This window comes from Piliocolobus tephrosceles, chromosome 6, assembly GCF_002776525.5.
Source record: "Piliocolobus tephrosceles isolate RC106 chromosome 6, ASM277652v3, whole genome shotgun sequence".
In the NCBI taxonomy this organism is placed as follows: Eukaryota; Metazoa; Chordata; class Mammalia; order Primates; family Cercopithecidae; genus Piliocolobus; species Piliocolobus tephrosceles.
The window spans coordinates 161,196,631-161,217,244 of NC_045439.1; the positions used below are offsets into that span (position 1 = coordinate 161,196,631).

At 43.0% G+C, this 20,614-nt stretch overlaps 1 protein-coding gene across 1 annotated transcript in view; it reads right to left on the reverse strand.

The window, feature by feature from the left end:
- GABRB3 (gamma-aminobutyric acid type A receptor subunit beta3) overlaps positions 1-20,614 on the reverse strand; it is a 226,557-nt gene that overhangs the window by 25,074 nt on the left and 180,869 nt on the right. The window contains exons 5-6 of the mRNA XM_023190442.1: positions 15,003-15,085; positions 12,009-12,146 (exon numbers count right to left, since the gene is read on the reverse strand). Coding sequence (XP_023046210.1) covers positions 12,009-12,146; positions 15,003-15,085 — 221 coding nt within the window. The remainder of the gene's footprint in view (positions 1-12,008; positions 12,147-15,002; positions 15,086-20,614) is intronic.

Sequence of the window (20,614 nt, forward strand, 5' to 3'; positions counted from 1 at the left end):
GCCAGGCTGGTCTTGAACTCCTGACCTTGTGATCCGCCCGCCTCGGCCTCTCAAAGTTCTGGGATTACAGGCACGAGCCACTGCACCTGGCCTATTTTGTTTTTCTTAGAGCAAGGTAAGTGTGGCCTTTGTTTCCCCCCGTTTGTTTCAACAGGCCACTTTTTCAGTTCCAATCCTCCCGCTCCTTGTTTTCTGGATTCTGATGGAGCTGCCTGAGAGCCCGCGCCAGTGAGAACCGAATGACCCTTTCTAATCAGCTCCTCCGATTGTTCCCCGACACTGGCAGGTGCCTTCTTTCTGAAGATGCCCACACTCTAAACTCCAAGAGGCCTCACCTTTCCTGATCTCCTCCTACTCCAAGCCTGGCAGGCTCCTATTCTCCTCCTGCCCCTAAATATATATGCATTCTTCAGACTTTATTCCACATCCCTTTCTGTGTCTGTCCCTAGATTCTTCTCTTTGGCAGTCTGATTCACTCGTATGACTATTACCATTATGCAGGAGATGAACGATTTTATCTCCAGGCCTCCTACCTTTAGCATCAACCACATTTGCAGCCAGGATTATATAAAAGAGAAAAGAAATCACCAAACATACCCAGCTCTTCAAGGCTGACAGTCTCGGAAATTTCCTCCAGTCTTTGCGTGTGTCTGTGTAGAATTTCTCATACACAGCTCTGATCAAATGCATATATCCCATGTCATCATAGCATAAGATTTTTTAGAGTTGCTACAAATTATTTGTAAACACAATTTTCGGTTCTTCCTAATGATCCATCAAATATCGACACAAGGACTCTATAAATACAAATTCCTGAATGCTGTAGATTTAGGTGTTTTCAATTTTTATAAAACTATAAATAGTACTCTTAAGGATATATTTGTGCAGAGCCATTTTTCTGCATTGAGACTTATTTCTTGAGGATGAATATGCCAAAGGAGGGATTGGTAGGCCAAGGTTTAAAGCCTTTGATAAATATTGTCAAATTACTTTGCAAATGTATCACACCAAGGTATGCCGCCGCCACTATCAGCAGATTAATAAAAGTGCCTAGCGCACCTTGCAAATATGACAATATCATACATTATCTCTTACAAATAGGTTTTGCTAACTCCCTTGGGAAAACCTTGTCCTTTCAATGACTTTTTAAAAAATTGAATAGTTCCTAAATGTTTGTTTGTTCTCTGTATTTAATCTTATAAATTATCTGATCACTCATTTATTTCTCTCATTTCTCTTTCCTCTGATGGTTTTTACCTTTTCACTGAAACACTTTATATGCTAATCCTTGCTTGTATTCTCTGCAAGCATTTTCCCAGTTGTCAGTTTGTAAAGCTTGTCACGGCTTTGAGTGGAGGACATACAGATCCCTAACTTTTTGTATGCAACTCCATCTATCCATTTCACTTTTTCCCCTGTGATTGTTAAAACTTGCGTTTAGCCTTAGGTAAGTTCACAATACAGATTTACCTGCAAATCTATTTTGAGGGGTGGCAATTATTTCAGCGTTTGACATGAGGTGAAAACGTACATGGATTTTGGTTCCACAAACAGCAAACCGGTTTCTCCAACACCATCAGTAGAATGAGGCTTCCCTTCATAATACATTCACACAGTCTGTTGTTCTTAGACTCCGTTTCTTGTAAATGTGGATCCTGGGCCTGAGGCACCATGCACAGGGGCCAGAGCCTCCTCGCGGGCCTCGCCCTCCCAGTTCTGGGCCTTGTGCAACTTGGGCACATTCAGGAAACGATGCTCCCTGTCATGCCACACTCAAAACCTTCTACGGCTCATTACTTCCCACAAACATCAAAACACGCATCCAGGAATTTTAGTTTCTCCATCTTTCCCCAATTTAACTTCAGTTTTATTTTCCACCATGTTTCTGCTTTAGGCATCACATTTTTTTAGTCAAAGAGGTTCTCACTGCCTCAAAATATTCGTCTCTATTTCCTGCCTCTGCTGACTCACATCCCGGTTTTGAAGACGTGTCTTTCCTTATCCATACCTCAAGGTCTTGGTCAAAGCCCCATCTTCCAGGAATCCTTTCTTTTTCCTCCTTCCAAATGTAAGTAATCACCCTCTTGAATTTTTTTCTCATTATTCATATTATTATAATTATAAACATTTACCAAGGTAAGATCTTCCTTAATAAGTCATATGGTCCCCAGGGCAGAATTTGTGAGGTAATTTTTTTTATATACTACAATGCCTAGGTAAATGTCAAAACCATCATAGGTTCTGAATAAATACTTCCGAATGCTGAATGAATGAAAATAGGAGTATTTAGTTTCTGTATGTGAATCTTTAGTTGAGCTTAATACACAAAATGCTCAACATCGTTATTGAATTGTAGCTTGAAATCCCATGGCAACTGCAATATCTTTACTGAAGTAACTTGAATACTGCCTCTTAATTTGCGATTTCATGGCAACCTCAGACCTTTCTTAGCACTTATTTGCTTCTCTTTGCTTCAAGTACATCTTACTATAATCCACCACACATGGAACAGTCTCTGCATCAGTCAGGACATGTTGGCTTATGCTACAGTAAAAACAGCCCCCAAATCTCTGTAGTTTGTAACGAAAATTTTTCTTATAAAAAATAGATCCAGTTAGCTCCCTCCGTTTGCAACACTGTTGGCCTCTGTGGTAGAAGGGCTGTACACACTTCCCGTCATATTTCTGTGGCCAGAGCAAGTCTCATCGCCAACTGTTATGTCAGGAGAATGGGAACGTTTAAGCCTCCCCCAGAGAAGAGCAGCAAATATTTTTGAATGATAATGCAATTTACTATATCCTCCAACTTTCCGTTTGCCAAGTCAACTTTCTTAAACATTTTCCAAAGTACATCTTCAGGGAAACTGTGGGCAGTAGAAACCAATACTGACACCCATGCAACGCCATGACTGTACAGTCAAACAAACACTTGGAAGATCATTAGGGACCTTGAGGAAGAGAATACGAAACTGATTTCAAAAACACATTCATCTCTGGAAATTCACCAAGATACTCACTGACACAGAATTTGGAATTAAGAAAATACACCATTTTCTTTTGTATTTGTTTAGCAAATACATTCTATTTGTTAAAAGTAAAATGCCTTTGGGAGGCTGAGGTGGGTGGATCCCAAAGTCAGGAGATCGAGACCATCCTGGCCAACATGGTGAAATCCCGTCTCTACTAATAATATAAAAATTAGCCGGGTGTGGTGGCATATGCCTGTAATCCCAGCTACTCAGGAAGCTGAGGCAAGAGATTGCTTGAACCTGGGAGGTGGAAGTTGCAGTGAGTTGAGATAGAGCTACTGTACTCCAGCTTGGCGACAGAGTGAGACTCCATTTCAAAAAAAAATGGAAAATGTCATTTCCAATTAGCAAAATGTTTAGGTATTCAGCATATGCCCCACACATCCTAGTCTCTGAAGTGGAAACTGAGTGGGGCAAACAGCGAAGATGAATAAAAGCCCAGTTCACCCTCCCAACTGTTAATAGCTCCTGACCCATGTCAGACAGATTCGTTCAGAACTGGCCTCCACAAAGCTGTGGCATGCACTATCCTGGAGGTACAAAAGTACGCTAGGGCACATGACTTAGTGATTTAGGAGAGGTTTCACGGTGTAGGCACCTCTAGTGTATGAGACACTCATGGTTGAACAGGACTCCTTCAGGCAGGGAGGAAGGAGAGCTTTCAAGGTAATGGACCCAGCAGAGCTGTTCAAGATGCCATGAGACAGTGACCTCAGAAGGTTAGTCAACCTGATAATTATCTGACGTAGTAGATCTATTCTGCTAGGCAAAGGCTTTTCCCATTTGATGTGCATCTTAAAGAGTCCATAAAAGTATTTTTGTAGCTCCAGTAGACAAAGTCCTTACACTGGCAGGATGGAATGCCATGAAATATGCTGTATCTATGTAGAAAACTCCCAAGTGATCACAGCTAGTGGCTAATATTTTAAAGTTGAGAAGTAATGAGTCAGCTGCACTAAGACATCCCCTTTAAAATGAAACGGAAGCTTGAATTTACAACTGAAATGCGCTGAAGCCCTAATGTCTGTGTGCCAATGCAGATGTGGTCAGGTCCCCAGGCAGACGCTGAGCCAACAGATAGAGGCACAGTCCCTGGGCACAAATGCATTGTTCCAACGCGGGGATTCCTTGGCAAAACTACCTAGTGACGATGCTGATCCCAGCCCTTTCTCCCCATATGCAGTTACCGTTATGCCAAAAACACGGCTCTGGATCTCTAATCCAGCCTGAATTTATATTATTCTCTAGGCATTAATGTTTTTGAAGAACTCATTAAAAATGCGGACACAAAGGGTCACGCCAGCTTTGTGGAGTGCTAAGAGCCACTCAAATGCATCTGTGAACTAATAAGCTGGTATTTTAGCAACTGCAGCAGAGTTCACTTATCACATGTTCCTCTTCCCAGCAAGGCCGCCATGGTGGGGCACTCCCACAGCAGCCTGGGAAGCTTTGTGAGCTCTCACTTAGAGGCTTTCTGGGCCCATTATCATGCTATATGATTCATTTATTATCTAGATGCAGCCTAAAATTAAAAATAGTCTTTCTAATTCTTACTCCCATTACTAGTCACCTTATTATATGTTGAAAAAATCCATTAAGAAAAGGAAATATATGAAATAGAAAAGAGAAAGAAGAAAAATGGGATTGGGGTTTTAAAAAAAAGTGTTTCAAATATTGTCTCAACCAGGCAATGAGTCCTTTCTAATCCTCCATAGAAAAACCAGCATTGAACCATATCACAGTGCAGCAAAGAACAGGGATGTTTGTCTGAACAATCCAGCCTCACCGTTATTTGGGATACTCGTTTTTGAGAAGGTTACTATCCTCTCTTTCCTTGTGTGTAAAATCAAGGCAAGAATACCCTCAGTGGCAAAAAATTAAATTACACTTCATAAAAATTAAAAACAGTTATGCTCCAAAGCGTACCATCAAGACAACCTACAGAATGGGAGAAAATATGTGCAAATCATGTATCTGATAAGGAACTTATATCCAAAATACATAAAGAATGGGGCTGGGTGGGTGGCTCATGCCTGTAATCTCAGCATTTTGGGAGGCCATGGCAGGAGGATTGCTTGAACCTAGGAGTTCAAGACCAGCCTGGGCAACATGGTAAGACTCCATCTTTACAAAAAAAAAAAAGTACAAAAACTAGCTGGACATGGTGGCACACGCCTGTAGTCCCAGTTAATTAGGAGGCTGAGATGAGAGGATCGCTTGAGCCCAGGAGATTGAGGCTGTAGTGAGCCAAGATTGTGCCACTGCACTCCAGCCTGGGTGACAGACTAGGACCCTGTCTCGAAGAAAAGAATGCTTACAAAAAAGACAAATAACTGAATTTGTTTAATTGGGAAGAGGCTTTGAATAGATATTTTTCCAAAGATAGAGAAACAGCCAAAAAAGCACAAGAAAAGATGGTCACAGCATCATTAGTCATTAGGGAAATGCATGTCAAGACCACAGTGAGATACCATACCCTCTAGGATGGCCACAATAAAAAAAGACAGAAAATAACTAGTGTTTGTGAGGATATGGAGAAATAATTGGAACCCTCCTATACTTCCAGGAGGAATATTATCAGGCCACCACTTTAGAAAATAGTCTGACAGTTCCTCAAAAGGATGTTACCCTATATGACCCAGGAATTCTACTCCTAAATGTATGGTTAATTTCCTACAAGAAATGACAACATATATATACACTAAAACTTATAACTGAATGTTCACAGCAGACTTATAGCTCGTAGCCCAAAGGGGAAACAAGCCAAATGTGTATAAGCTGATGAATGGATAAAGAAATCGCAGTATATTTCTTCAGCAATAACACAGAATGAAGTACTGACTCATGCCACAACATGGATGAACCTTGAAAACGTCATGCTAAGTGAAAGACCAGACATGCAAAACCACACAAATGATTCTGCTGATACGAAGTGGAAGAGACTGAAGAGACAAATCCAAAGAAACAGAAAGGTTAGTGGTTGTCTAGGGTTGGGAGAAAGGGGAAGAGACTGCTAGTGGATATGGGGCTTCTTTTTGGGGTGATAAAAATATTCTAAAATCGGTTTTGGTCATGGTTGCACAACTCTGCAAATATACTAAACACCACTGAATCTGCCTTTCAAATGGGTGAATTGTATGGTATGTGAATTGTATCTCAATAGATCCGTTATAAGGAAAAAAATGTTTACTACGTGTATTTTTACCGGCAATCAAATTCACATCAACTATGAAACACACTATCTGACCCAAAATACACACTCGATAAACACAAGTTACTTCTTTCTTTTCTTTTTCTCCTACTTTGGTGCCTTCTCTGTTCATGATTCTGTAATCGGGGCTTTCACCGTTGAGCACAGTTTTAAATTTTTGCTGGAGGTCTTAAAGGCAATTGAAAAGGATGAAGGTAGTTAAAAACTCTTTCTGCAAAAAGATTTAAGGCAATGAATTTCTGAAGAAATCTGTTTTCTGTAATGAGACATGTTTCATATGTCAGGAGCACTTGTAAAAAGTGATGTCACAGCAAAAAGAGTATACAGTTAAGCTCTGCTTTGGCCCTGGGAGTGAGCACGCTCTGGCCCAGCATTTTGGACTGAGAGACCAGGGATTGTAACTGGCTAGGAAGCACAGGCAAATTGTCTCTAAAGATGCCTGTAACAAAAGTCGGTGGGGAAAAAAGAAACAGAATTTTTTCTCTGGAATTTAAGGTCAAATTAAATTACAAATAAAAGACAGATGGTAATTCTTCCTTTTAATGTTTCATCTGTCTTTTCTGTACCTCTAGTAGATGGTATTTACAGACTGAATTGGCAATAATTGGATCCCAGGCTTTAGTCTACTTAACTAAAGCCTGGAGTTCACAAATGGACTCTTAAAGAGAGACCTGAGTGCATGTATTAACAAACACTGTGACAGGTGGACTTCTAAAAAAATTTATAATTTGTCATGATCATTCATAAGAAAGTAAAGCAATATTTTGAAAATTGATTTTTGAAAAAAAGGAATTCACATATCTTAACTGAAATGTCTCATCATTATTCATTTTGCATCCTTCTCTTTTTCTTCCAATCTTAGCCAAAGTATTTTGAAATAAAGTCAGAATATGTCACTGTCCAAATGTACCACAGAAAAAAGGAAGAGAAAGATAGACATCACAAAATTAAAGAAGTATATTAAATCATCTGTTCTCCACATATCTTGCGAAAATCTCTATCTTTCCGTTCGAAGACAACTCTGAAGTTACGGGTAAATTTCAGATTTGGCAAAAACTGTATATCCCAAATTTTGCTGGTGAGCATGACACATTTTCAAGACCAGTACAAAAGCTGAAGTTTCCATCTGTTGATCAGTGTGTTCACAGCGATATTTGAGGAGCTCTTTGATTTTCAGCTGAATATGTTTGTTGAAATAAATTTAATTCAGTATTTCTTTTAACCTGATCCCGTATCTGTCTGTTATGCAAGCGCTTGGCTCACGTTTTCACAGCTTGTAACTGTTACAGAAAAAGGCTCAAATATCCTGACTGAGCTTTATAGTGCTTTCTTCAACAACAGAGTATTCGAATAAATGTTTCCTCTTTATCATGTTTTCAGAAAATTACAGAATTTCCTGAAATGAAGTTTTAAAAAAGGTTTCCTAAATTTTATTTTTTTTCATGCTCATGTATTAGTAGCCTAAACTAAGTAAGAATTACATATTGAAACAACTGGACACTTTTCTGAAAAAAATAAAGAGGGGTGAAAAATAAACCATGGTGTTAGGGTATTATAGAATACACTGAAAATGACTGGTAAAAATGGACAGAATTTAAATAAATCTGCTTGAAGATTTATTTAAATCTGGAGATATTTAAATGGAGAGATAACAAGCCAGTAAAAAATCTGTATCAAGGAGAGAAAGAAAACAGAGAGAAGAGCCCCACGTTTCAGGTACCTGCAGTTTCCATCAGGGAAAGATGAGAAGCGAATTAGAACATCCAAGACTCAGGGCACTAAGGGGGCAGACACCGGACGCAGAGGCCATCAAGAAGGGGGCCACATTAAACCTCCTACAGCTTGGGTTGGTTATTCTTACACAAAGAGTTTTGCTCAAGATGTAAAGATAAACCAGGCGGACGCATGCGTGCTCAAAGACTGAGCCTGAACTCAGAATTACTCATACCCCAGAAAGTAGATGAAGCTTATCCTAGATTGCTAATGCCTCCAGTTGTCTACTAGAAGCAAGCACAGATCCTCTCTAAAAGATACACCAAAAGAGCATTGCCAGCATGAAGCTTGAGAAGAAAATGAAAAGCAACATACAGAAAGAAACGAGCAAGATAGACAAGATATGATGACAAGATCAGATATGTGTGTAATTGGGGTTCTAGAAGAAGAGAGAATGGGGCAGAGGCAGCCCTTGAAGAGATGATGGCCAGTGATGCTCCAAACCCTCAGACGGACATCAAACCAGAGACTCAAGAAGGTCCATAAACTCCAAGAATGGCCAGGTGCAGAGGCTCACGACTGCAATCCCAGCACTTTGGGAGGCTGAGGTGGGCAGATCACTTGAGGTCAGGAGTTCGAGACCAGCCTGGCCAATATGGTGAAACCCCGTCTCTACTAAAAATACAAAATTTAGCCGGGCGTGGTGGCACATGCTTGCAATTCCAGTTACTAGGGAGGCTGAGGCAGGAGAATTGCTTGAACCCAGGAGGCGGAATTTGCCGTGAGTGGAGATCATGCCACTGCACTCCAGCCTGAGTGACAGAGTGAGATTTTGTCTGAAAAAAACAAACAAAAACACGAAACAAAACAAAACAAACAAAAAACTCCAAGAATAATAATCACAGAAAAAGCTGCAACTTGGTACATCATAATAATGCCCATGAAAACCAAAGGCAAAGAGGAAAATCACAAAGTCATCTGCAGGGGGAGAAAACCAAGTTACAGTCATGCCCCTCATAATGACCTAGAGGTCAATGGACGGGGTCCCTTAAGATTACAGGGGAGCTGAAAACTTCCTACTGCCTAGTGGCATCATAGTCTGGTCCTAATGAACTTTCAGAGTGTTTGTTCTTTTCTAGTTACCCCCCAGCTTTTTTGGGGGAGACAGCATCTTGCAGGCTGGAGTGCAGTGGTATAATCAGAGCTCACTGCAGCCTCAAACTCCTGGCTTCAAGCAGTCCTCCCACTTCAGCCTCCTGAATAGCTGGGACTGCAGATGCTGCCACCATGGCCTGACTAATCTTTTATTTATTTATTTATTTATTTATTTATATTTTTTTGAGACAGAGTCTTGCTGTATTGCAGATGCTGCCACCATGGCCTGACTAATCTTTTATTTATTTATTTATTTATTTATTTATATTTTTTTGAGACAGAGTCTTGCTGTATTGCCCAAGCTGGAGTACAGTGGCACGATCTTGGCTCACTGCAACCTCCGCCTCCTGGGTTCATGCCATTCTCCTGCCTCAGCCTCCTGAGTAGCTGGGACCACAGGTGCCCGCCACTACACCTGGCTAATTTTCTGTATTTTTAGTAGAGACAGGGTTGCACCGTGTCAGCCAGGATGGTCTCAATCTCCTGACCTCGTGATCCACCCACCTCGGCCTCCCAAAGTGCTGGCATTACAGGCGTGAGCCGCCGTGCCCGGCCTAATCTTCTATTTTTTATAGAGGTGAGGCCTCACTGTGTTTCACAGGCTGGGCAGGAGCCCCTGGCCTCAGGTGACCCTCCTGCCTTGGCCTCCCAAAGCGTTGGGATCACCGGTGCGAGCCACTGTGCCCAGCCTCTAATCTCTTTTTCTGGGAATACTATGTCAGGCTAGAAAGTCCTTCAATCCTGTTTACTCGTCGCATTCTTATTAACGGAGAATACTTGTGGAAAGGAAAATGAATCAGGATCGTATTTAATATTAAAATATTTTTAGAACATTGCAACTTAGGCCATTTCTTCATGCGTAGGTGAGTTAGAATAATTTTAAAGTGCAAGCTTTTGAAAGTTGGGAGGTTTTGTAACTGACTGATGCGGACCCCTCGGGCTACACCCAGTAAATGCAGGACTCAGTACGCGCTGGGAGGAAGACGCAATCCTGTCTGCTGCTAGCCCCATGGGTCTGTGAGTAGTTAGGTATTCTGCCACACACCTGTAGTGTCTGTTTTCTGCAGACATTTTTAGGATGTGTTCTAACACATACAGGCTGAAAAGAAAGACAGGGATTGCACCTGGAGAACGGTGGTTCTAAGTGCTTTCAAGCTGGTGGATTCAGGAAGTCATTCTAAGTGGCTGTGGTCCCCCTTGGAAGCAGGACACCCTCTGCAAACACCTCACCCAGCTTTCTAATGAGGCTGCACGAAAATACAGTAAGAAATTCTCATGGCAGCACCCTCATGGCCATCTCTGCAACTTGCTAGGCAAAGGCTGCATGGCAGGAACACTCCACAGTGAGTATACCAGCCTCTGTTCTGAGCAGACCTTCAGCTCACACCACCCAGGGCATGGAACACTTTGAAACCCAGTTTTAGAAGGAATACACCATTTGTTTCAATGCCTCACAGGCCAGCATTCTTGGTTGTGGACACTATTTCTTAATGATAAGCCCATGTTCCTGCTGGCTCTCATTCCTCCCTGAGGTCAACCTCTCAGTGCGTCTTCTCCGGAGAATGCAGGGACATCTGCAAGGCCTCCTGAGGCAGAGGATAAAGTGGCGCTGCATTAAAAAAACGACCTGATTGGTGTCTTAAAAATTCAGGCTTTTACATCGACTTATCGTGGACTTTGGCTCCTAGGGGCTGGGGTGGAGAGGGAACGCTGGTGATGGCCTTGACTGATCAATTACTTACTCACTGACAACTGCCACACACCCAGGACACACTGGGCATTACTCAAGAGGAGGGCGGGGAGCCGATGAACCACACATGACTGATACGGGTTCCTCCGCAGGGAGGTGTGTCCTTGCAGACGCAGGTGCCGTGAGCTGTGAGCAGAGCTGGAAGGTGGTCAGTACTGCCCTGTGGAGATGCACCCCAGCCACTTAGCCCAGCCTGGGGGGCTCTGTGGGGCCAAGCAGGTCGAAAAGGCTTCCCAGAGGAAGTGGCATCAGATGAAGCCTAAGAATGAGTCGGAGCTAGCCACACGAAGGCGAAGCTGGTGGCCATGGGCCAGAGCATTCAAGCCACTCACTGGCTTCATGGCTGCCATCACAGGACTGGGATCAATTTTTATGCACTCTTTGTTCAAGCTACATGGACAGCTCCGCCTTCCTTTAGCATTTTCAACCCAGAGTTTGCGGTCTCTGTAATGCTTTACATTTTACAAAGCACTTTCATTTATTATATCAATGACAAGGCACAGCATTCAGTAAGCACAGTCAGCACTGCACACTGCAAAATGTACATTTAGTGAAACTTGTGCAAGAACAGACTGAGCAGCAGAAGACGCCGTCTCAATCTTTGGGCAGTTGATGTAAAGATGACATGGAAACCCAGGCTAAGGCCTCATCATAAGGTACCGTCAGGACAAGACCATGTCTAATGGGGCCAGGCAGACCGGAGGTGGCGCAAGTTCCCGGACCACCAAGGCTGGCTGCTAACCCCAGTGGAACGAAGGCGGCTTACTCTTGGGAGGAGAACAGCACCTACCTCCTCTGGTCATCCTCTCTCCCTCCTCTTCCTTCCTGCCTCCAACGTCATCAATGACCTGCTGTCTGCCCCAGGATGGGAGATTCTTACGTTATCAAACATTGATGGGTGAAATTCATCCTCAGTCTTTTCAATAACCAGTCCCAGAGAGCATCTTCTTCTCAGGTGAGCCTTCCTCCCCAGCAAAGCCTACCACTCTCCTCAGATACAGAGAGCAGAGGGGTGTGTGATGTGTGAAGGGTGACAACACTCCTTCGGATGATCCTGTGCCGTGAGTCTGTCGCAGCATATATTCTCTCACTCCAGTCACACCCACGGAGCCAGTGCCCCTGAAGGGACTATGAATGGATGCAGGACTCACCTGTGGCGAAGACAACATTCCTCGAGACCAGACGGTGCTCCACGATGGAGAACTGCGGGAGCTCGATCCTTTCCACTCCGGTGACAGCCTTGTCCCCGCCTCGCCAGTAAAATTCAATGTCATCCGTGGTGTAGCCATCTGCCGAGAGAGGCAGGGAGACAGGAAACATCACCATTTCGTATAAATGCACGGCTAAATAAACCATCATTAACATGGAGGCTGCGGCTCTGCCATGTTTTGAGTAGATCTGCTTAATGTGCTTGTCTAGGGGAAGTGTCATCAAAGAACGAACTTTCCAATACTCTCAGTTATCGCTGCCATTTTATTGGTACCAGGCTGGTATTGAAAAGTCGAGAAGCTGGGGACAATGGGTGCTCTGACCAGAGTCCTGTCTGTGAAGTGCAACTTCAGAGCTAACCCCGACACCACACGGAGATGAATTTAAAATACATCTCAACTGCAATGAATAAGATAGTTAAGAGAAAATGAGAATTGAAGTATGAAGAATTCTGGAAAGGAAAATCCCCTTGAAAGCTTTTGAGAGAGTTCAAAGACTGAAGGTGAATTTCACCAATCAGTGATGGATTACATGAGGTAAGCTCAGAGCAAAAGGAAGGTTCTCCTTAGCATATTTGGATGGTTTTATCAGCTCTTCCTGGCCACGAAGTTTGCCAACCTTAGAAATGCCTGTTCTAGGGATATTCCTGACCCTTAGAGATGTGCACAGGTGGTCTCATCAGAAAGAACAGTGGTCGTTAGCTGGATTATAGCTCCAAATCCAGCTTTAGCACAGTGTTCATGTTCATGTGGTGATTAATCACAGCTTCTCGAGAATGAGTAAGTGGGGCAATAGAGTCCATTGTTACTTGTAACACCAAGGAGTCTCCTAAAACATCAGGTCAACTTTGTCAATAAGATCAATTAAAACAGAGAGTGGGAGAGCAATATTATTTCAATATAAAGAACTTTTTAATTTGAACATAAAATGTAAAAAAAAAAATACTCACTCAATATTGAATAGTAGTCAAACAAATGGACCAAAACTGTAGGGTGGGGAAGAGATGCTCCCCACAGCTAATGCCACCTTCCTGGTCCTACCTACTGTCCTCTCTTTAATAAAACACGCATCTTTCCACATGGTAAGTGGCATACTCTGCTTAAACCCTGCAAACGCTTCCCAGGGAAATTATTAATAGCAAAACAAGTACAAACTCCTTACAAGAACCTCAAGAACCTACAGACCTGGCCCCCGGGCCTTCAGCTCCCCTTCCTCGTTCACCCAGCCAGGCCTCACTGGTCTCTTACTGCAGCTCAGACCAGCGTGCTGTGCCCAGGGCGCCTGGGTCCTGTGCAGGGGCACACCTCCAGATCTTCATGTAGCTCATTCTTTCCCACATTTGCATCTTGGCTGAAATCAAACCTCGCAGAAGCCTTCCCTGGCATTCCATCTCACAGGCAACCTTGCAATCTCTCACTATGCTTTTATCAGACTTTACTTTCTTCAAAGCACTACCACTATTTGATCTTGGTCTAATGGTTTCCTGTCTTTTGTGGATTACAAACTCCACGAAGGCAGGTGTTTCGTCTGTCATCTCTAAATATCCCTGTGCTTACAACCGTGCCTACATAGTTAATGTCCAGTGAGTATTTGTTGGATAAACTTTGGGTTGACGAATGTGACCTCCCGTGTGGAAATAAAGACACCATTTTTCTTCTGTCTATTCCCAACATGGAGACATGTGTCGTCAGACCACAAGAAATCAGGAGAATCCCTTCTTCCACGCAAATGATTAAACCATGGATTCTTTGCAGAGAAGGGACCTCACACATGGCGAGGATCTCTTCTACAGCAGATCTTCCTGCTCGTCAAACACCCCTGCCCACACACCACAGCGGCAGAGTCCTCTCCCTCAGGAGTCACTCACTGTGTGACCTGACAGTTGAAATAGGAGCTGCTGCCTTACTTAGATTCCAAATTGGCCTTCCTGAAACTTCCACTGACTCACTGGAGTTGTGCCCTCTGGCCACACTGAAGCCAGTTAACTTTTTCAGATCGTCCTTCAAATACTGGGAAATCATCTTTACCCTGAGCCTTCTGTCCTCTAAGGTAAACGTCCCCAGAGAATTCAACTACGCATCATTTGACAAGGCTTTACGTCTTTCTTCTTCTGTAAAAGCACAGCTCTCGGACAACATGACAGTGATGCAGGTGGAAGTGAGGGGCACCGTGGGGCCAGCCTCACCCAAGATCTACACTAGGCTCTACTACCAGGGCAGTTTCTCAGCATGGTCATTCACAAAGACACTGGCCTCTTACCACAACTGTATCCAGTGGGACTGCAAAGTCAAAGTCATTCATCCCTAAAATTCCGTACAAATATTGACAAGCCTAAATCCAATTGAGACTAGTTATAAACCAGTTTATAATAGGCCGAGATAAGCAACAACGAAAACCGTATCCTGATATGCCAGGAGGTGTAGTTTAGGTAGCAGGAGGCACATTGTTAGATGTTATGGATGCAGCTCTCATCTCTCATATAGGAGTACTCCATGCTGAATTATCAATAAAGCGTCTGAATACTACTCAAATTGAAGAAAATTGCCGAGATGCAGAAATAGCCTGCTTGTAAAGCTGAGTTCCTGATGGGAAATGAGTTTTACTCTGACCGCCCAGGGTCCCAGCAGTGCAGCCACTCATGCGTGATGAAGCATATTGTAGGAAAATAGCATCTCGGTGTTTGCTCTCCTCTCGCTGAATGGACCGAAATGAGGGGCATTTGTTTTCTTCTATTTCAGCGCAGCAAACAGACTCTCTTAATCAGATTAGAATGAAGAACTCTTTTATACTGAGTCTCTCTCTCTGTCTTTCTCTGTCTCTGTCTTCCCCTCTATGTAAAAAAAAATTATGGATGCCTTGAAAAAAGATGCTAAATAATGACAACAGGATCTAAAATACAAATATGAGGAGAAAGAAACACAGATACGGATACACACAGCTTTCAATTTCCAGAGTGCAGTTCTGCTCGTCCAGAGGGTATCTCCTGAGGTCCATCATGCATGCTGCTGTCGTGGTGATTCTGAAATACACAGGGTGAGGGAAGGTATTAAAGAAGGGCTGAGAAATGTATCAGGGAGACTGCTCCTATATAAACAGCGAGTAAGCACCCCATGGGACCCCTGCCCAAAGTCCACCTGGCTAAACATCGTTCACTATATACAGAGAGAAACTTGAGTAAATAAGAAACTCTTTTCAGCATAATACAGAAGAGATTTATCAAGAAAAAAACAACACAAAATGTCATTATATATTTTTAATCATTTATTTTTTGATTAACATAAAAATTGTATCAAATTGTAATATACAGCATGATATTTGGAAATATGTATACACTGCGAAATAGTTAAATTGAGGTAATTAACAAATGTATGGTATCACCTATTTAGCTCTTTTTGTGTGTGATGAAAACGCAAAATCTACCCTCTTGCAATTTTTGAGTATGCAGCACTTTGTTATTAGCTATAGTCACCATATTGTACCAAAAACCTTACTATGTCTTATTGACTTTGGATAATCAATGGCAGAGAAAGGGGGTTTCCAAGGAAGTTCTCACCTTCAATTTCTGCTTCTCTTCTTGTCTATAGGCTCTCTTGTCTCTCTAGTACAGAGAGATCCTATGTGTGGGACACCACCAATTAGGTTTTGAGACTGAGTCTTTGACTTTCCACGGGAAGTGTTAAAGTAGCTACAGATGCACTTTGGAACTCTAAACCTCACCTCTGCTTCTTTCAATTTTATTATCGTTGTTTGTTGGGCTGGATTCTAATATTACAGATTTTTTTCTAACTGTGTGATCATCTCTCTTTTCAAAGAGAATATTTGGCTTCTATTTTATCAATCATGAACCAAAATTGGGTGGGTTAAGTTCCCGTGGGGCCAGCTGAAGCCATGGAAATAATTTCTTCCCCAAAACAGTTAAGGCTCTACCATGCAATGGTTAAACCAACCCTACACTGAGAAACAACACTTCTAGAAATGTCCAGTCCTTTTCCTACTCTGTCTGCAGCCTCCTCTTAGGGAGACCAACTTACTCAAAGCTGTTTCTTTGAAAACGCAACTATTAGGGTCATTGTATTTTACATTATATATCTCTAGAACCCCACCCTTTCCCCACCACTGTCAAAGGTGACTGGACTGGAGTGGGTTCCTGAGTCAGAGACAGCAAGCCATTAGTGGGCGAGAGATACATGACATGGGCTGGGTTGGAAGGCAGAGTGGACCTAAAGAGACTCTCTTCCATAGGAATGAATTGAACAGCAAAGGTAAGAGTGGAAGTGCATCTGCAAGGCCATGGTTTACAAGCCTGTGACGCTGTTTTCAAACTGGAGAGCAAAGGGTGAGAAAGCATCACAGAGGAGAGAAGGTGCTGCAAGGAGAGTTGAGGATGCAGTCACAGCTGTGCCCTGGGCCGCAGCGGGGGGCCTTGCTGAATGTGTGGTCCACCTCTCCAGGGAGCAGCTTCTCAAAGCCTGTGCAGGCTCTGTGTGACCAGCAGTCCTGGCTGTGCCCCTTCAACGATGGGGACTAAGAATGAAAACGTGAAAATGCTTTCTCCTGAGATCCCTAGAGTCACCCTCAATCCCCAGCTGTCCTTCAGGTTTCATCTTTCTTGAAGCTCAGCGTTGAGCTTTATCTGAATGGTCTTCATTATTAATATTCACAACAAACCTACTAATGCTGCAGGTGATGAGCAAGCCTGACTCTTACCAACAGATCCTAACCCAAACATCTGTAAAACACTAGACATGTGCCAATTCTGATGGACTGGTCTCATTTACCCTAAATGCAGGTGATAAGGAAATAATGGAGTAAGGTCTGTCCTTCTACTAGCATCTGGTTAAGCAAGCAGATAGAGCAACGTTCTGCTTTCCAATGATTGAGAGAAGCAGTGAGGGAAAATGTCAACGTATTTAGCAAACAGTCAATGCTTAATTTTTTATGCATATAGCACGCATGCACCATGCAGACAATCAGCAAAATCTATACCAAGGGTGAAAGTGTGTTCCTTCCAAATGTCATAACACTTCCCCTTAACCGTGGAGTCAAAGAGCGCACTACATTCTATGATCCCAAATCAACACACAGCTCTTTGGCATAGTTTTCTACAGCATTTAACATTCTAGCCAACTGAAGTTCCAGACTCACACTTTTCAACTGTGGCATGTGTTACGGCAGATTGACAACCCAATGTCCATACAAGATGCCCATAATGCAAAATTAGAACAGAGTTCTGCTAAAATTACGAATCTTTATGAAGAAGAAAAAAACCTTCAGTGACAATGTTCAAATTTTTAAATTTTCCTTTTTTTTTTTTTTATACAGAGTCTTGCTCTGTTGCCCAGGCTGGAGTACAGTCGTGTGATCTTGGCTCACGGCAAGCTCCACCTCCCGGGTTCATGCCATTCTCCTGCCTTAGCCTCCTGAGTAGCTGGGACTACAGGCACCCCACACAATGCCCAGCTAATTTTTTGTATTTTTAGTAGAGACGGTTTTCACCGTGTTAGCCAGGATGGTCTCAATCTCCTGACTTCGTGATCTGCCCACCTCGGCCTCCCAAAGTGCTGGGATTACAGGCATGAACTACCACGCCTGGCTTAATTGTCTTATATATTTTGGTACCTATTCACTTGAACTGAGTCAATGATTGAAATTACTGTTTCTTACTGTTTGTTTTCTTATTCACACTTCAAACCAACCCCCCTACACACACACACATACACACACACATACACACAGACACAGCACGCATACACACACATAAACATGCCCAAATTGTTTGGGGACACCATGGGGATACATTATTGGAGGGAGAAGGGGAACCTGAGGCTAGAAGAACTGGTGACAGCATACCCTTGTCCCACCAAGTACACCAAGTACAGTAGCTGTCCAGGTCTTCTCATTCTGTTATAATTCTGGCTATAAAATGGAGCCCTATTTCAGTGAGCTGAGATGGGGCCAGTACACTCCAGTCTGGGTGACAACGTGAGTGAGACTCCATCTCAAAAAAACAAAACAAAACAAAAAAAACCCAAAAAACAGAGAGAAAAACAGAGAGAAGGAAATTCTGAAATTTGTGACAACATTGATGGAATTGGAGAACATTATGCTAAGTGAAATAAGTCAGGCCCAGAAAGACCAATACTACATGTTCTCACTTATATGTGGAACTGAAACAATTAACTTATAGAAATAGAGAGTAGAATGGTGGTGGCAGAAGCTGGAGGAGGGGAAATAGGGAGGTGATGAGCGAAGGGCGGACAATTTCAAACGGAAAATGTTTTCTCTTTTTGTGCATTCTACTGCACAGCATGGTGAGAACAGTTAGTAGCAGAGTGTCGTACATTTCAAATTGCTAAGTAAATTTCAAATGTTCTTGCCACGAAAAAATGTTAATTATTTGAGGTGATGGATATGTTAACTAGCTTGATTTAATTATTTCACATTGGATTCATACATCGTAACATCATTTTGTACCCCATACATTTTTTCCCCACGCAACTCCCTCTTCACAGAACCCATAAATCTATACGATTATCATTGTCAATTTACAATAAGAAAAGAAAAGAAATGGAGCCACATTTTTCTTTTTATGTGAGGAATAAGGCAGACACGTCTACTCACTACCCTTCTTCATTTGGAAGAAATACTCAGAAAACACTCTCAGAGTGGAGAGCGAGGCACGGGAGCTTGCTCAGGCTACAGAAGGTAACCATCAAGATAGAAGAAGTAGCTGAATAGCTGGGACAAAAAGGCAAAGGGAGAGAGAGTGGAGGCGAGGGGCAGAGCGATGAAGCCAACTGTGGCGGAGAAGCATGCCCCAACCCCTCCCAGAGCCCCCAAATCCTCATCCAAGTTGACTCAACTCATCAGAGGCTGGGAGAGCGGGCCTTTTGAGTGAATCGATCCTGGGACATTGCAGAAATCATCGCATGTGCGCTCCACCTCTCCAGGGAGCAGCTTCTCAAAGCCTGTGCAGGAGTGTTGTGTTCGGGCTGACGGGGGTTACAGAGGGGTTGAGGAATTTCACAGACGGCAGAACTGCGAGTTCCAAGCCAAGTGCACGGAGATCAACCAAGGGCAGAGAGGCCACAGTGACATCCGGGCTCCAGCTGTGTAATCGCCAACACTCACGCACGTGGTTTTATGTTTTCCCTAACAAACGTATCTATTTTCCGTCCTGACAGAATAATTTAACCAACATCTAGCGCCACCTTATCCAGCCCCCCGTGATCTGAGAATTCCACTGTTATTCCTAAGGAATGGTGATGAAGTTCAGCAATCGGAATCCAACAGGACTGGCTGAGGCTCTCCCAGTATTACTCTTCAGCAGATTCCCTTTTTTTCTTTTGATTGTTTCTTTTTTGTTTTACGATTGAGAGACAGCAGTGCTGAGGGTCTCTGTGACTACAAGGCATGTCTCTGATAGAGAAGCAGAGAAAGATAATGGCCAAGTGACATATATGTCCTTGTGTCCAATATATCCTCTCTTTACAGTCATACTTCGAGAATGCTGAAAGTAGAAAGAAGAAGCGAACAAAAAAGTTGATGAAGAGACAGAGGAGTGAGGACTAGAGAACTGGACCACATTACAGGGATGGTGCTGAGTCATCATCTGAGTGCCCAGCACACCCACCAGTCACATCTGTACTTCATGGAACACCGGTGGAGCACCTGCTCAATGCCCAGTTCTGTGCCAAGCACTTTAATACACACATGTTTACGCTCACAACAACCATATTACAGAGGTATCATTATTATTACATCCATTGTGCAGATGAGTGAACCAAGGTTCGGAAAGAGTAAGCAGCTCGACCACATTCCCAGTGCCACTGGAAGGCAGACGTGACATTCAGATCCAGGCAGTTTGAACCCTATGCTCTGCTACATCTGTATTCCCTCTTTCACCTCAAACATACAAAATGTATTCAACTTTTAAAGGCCTACTCAGGAAATGAGAATCTTGTTTTGAATGAAGACCAATAAGGTTGATAAATTCATGTAGACAGAGATATAAATATTGATACTTACACATATCATAGGCATATATATACACATATATATACCCATAATATCTCATTAAATATGTCAAATTGGAAATATAATTAGTAAATGCAGAAAATAAATATTCTACATGCTATTCCTGCAGTAACTATAGTGACATTTCATCCAACAGTTTCTCACCCTTTGTGGAATAGGGTCGTTTATTAGATCATTCCTGCTTTTACAAACAATACATGTTTAAAGATAAGTTTAAGAACTAAGGCCGGGCGCGGTGGCTCAAGCCTGTAATCCCAGCACTTTGGGAGGCCGAGACGGGTGGATCACAAGGTCAGGAGATCGAGACCATCCTGGCTAACACGGTGAAACCCCGTCTCTACTAAAAAAATACAAAAAACTAGCTGGGCGAGGTGGCGGGCACCTGTAGTCCCAGCTACTTGGGAGGCTGAGGCAGGAGAATGGCGTAAACCCGGGAGGCGGAGCCTGCAGTGAGCTGAGATCCGGCCACTGCGCTCCAGCCTGGGCGACAGAGTGAGACTCTGTCTCAAAA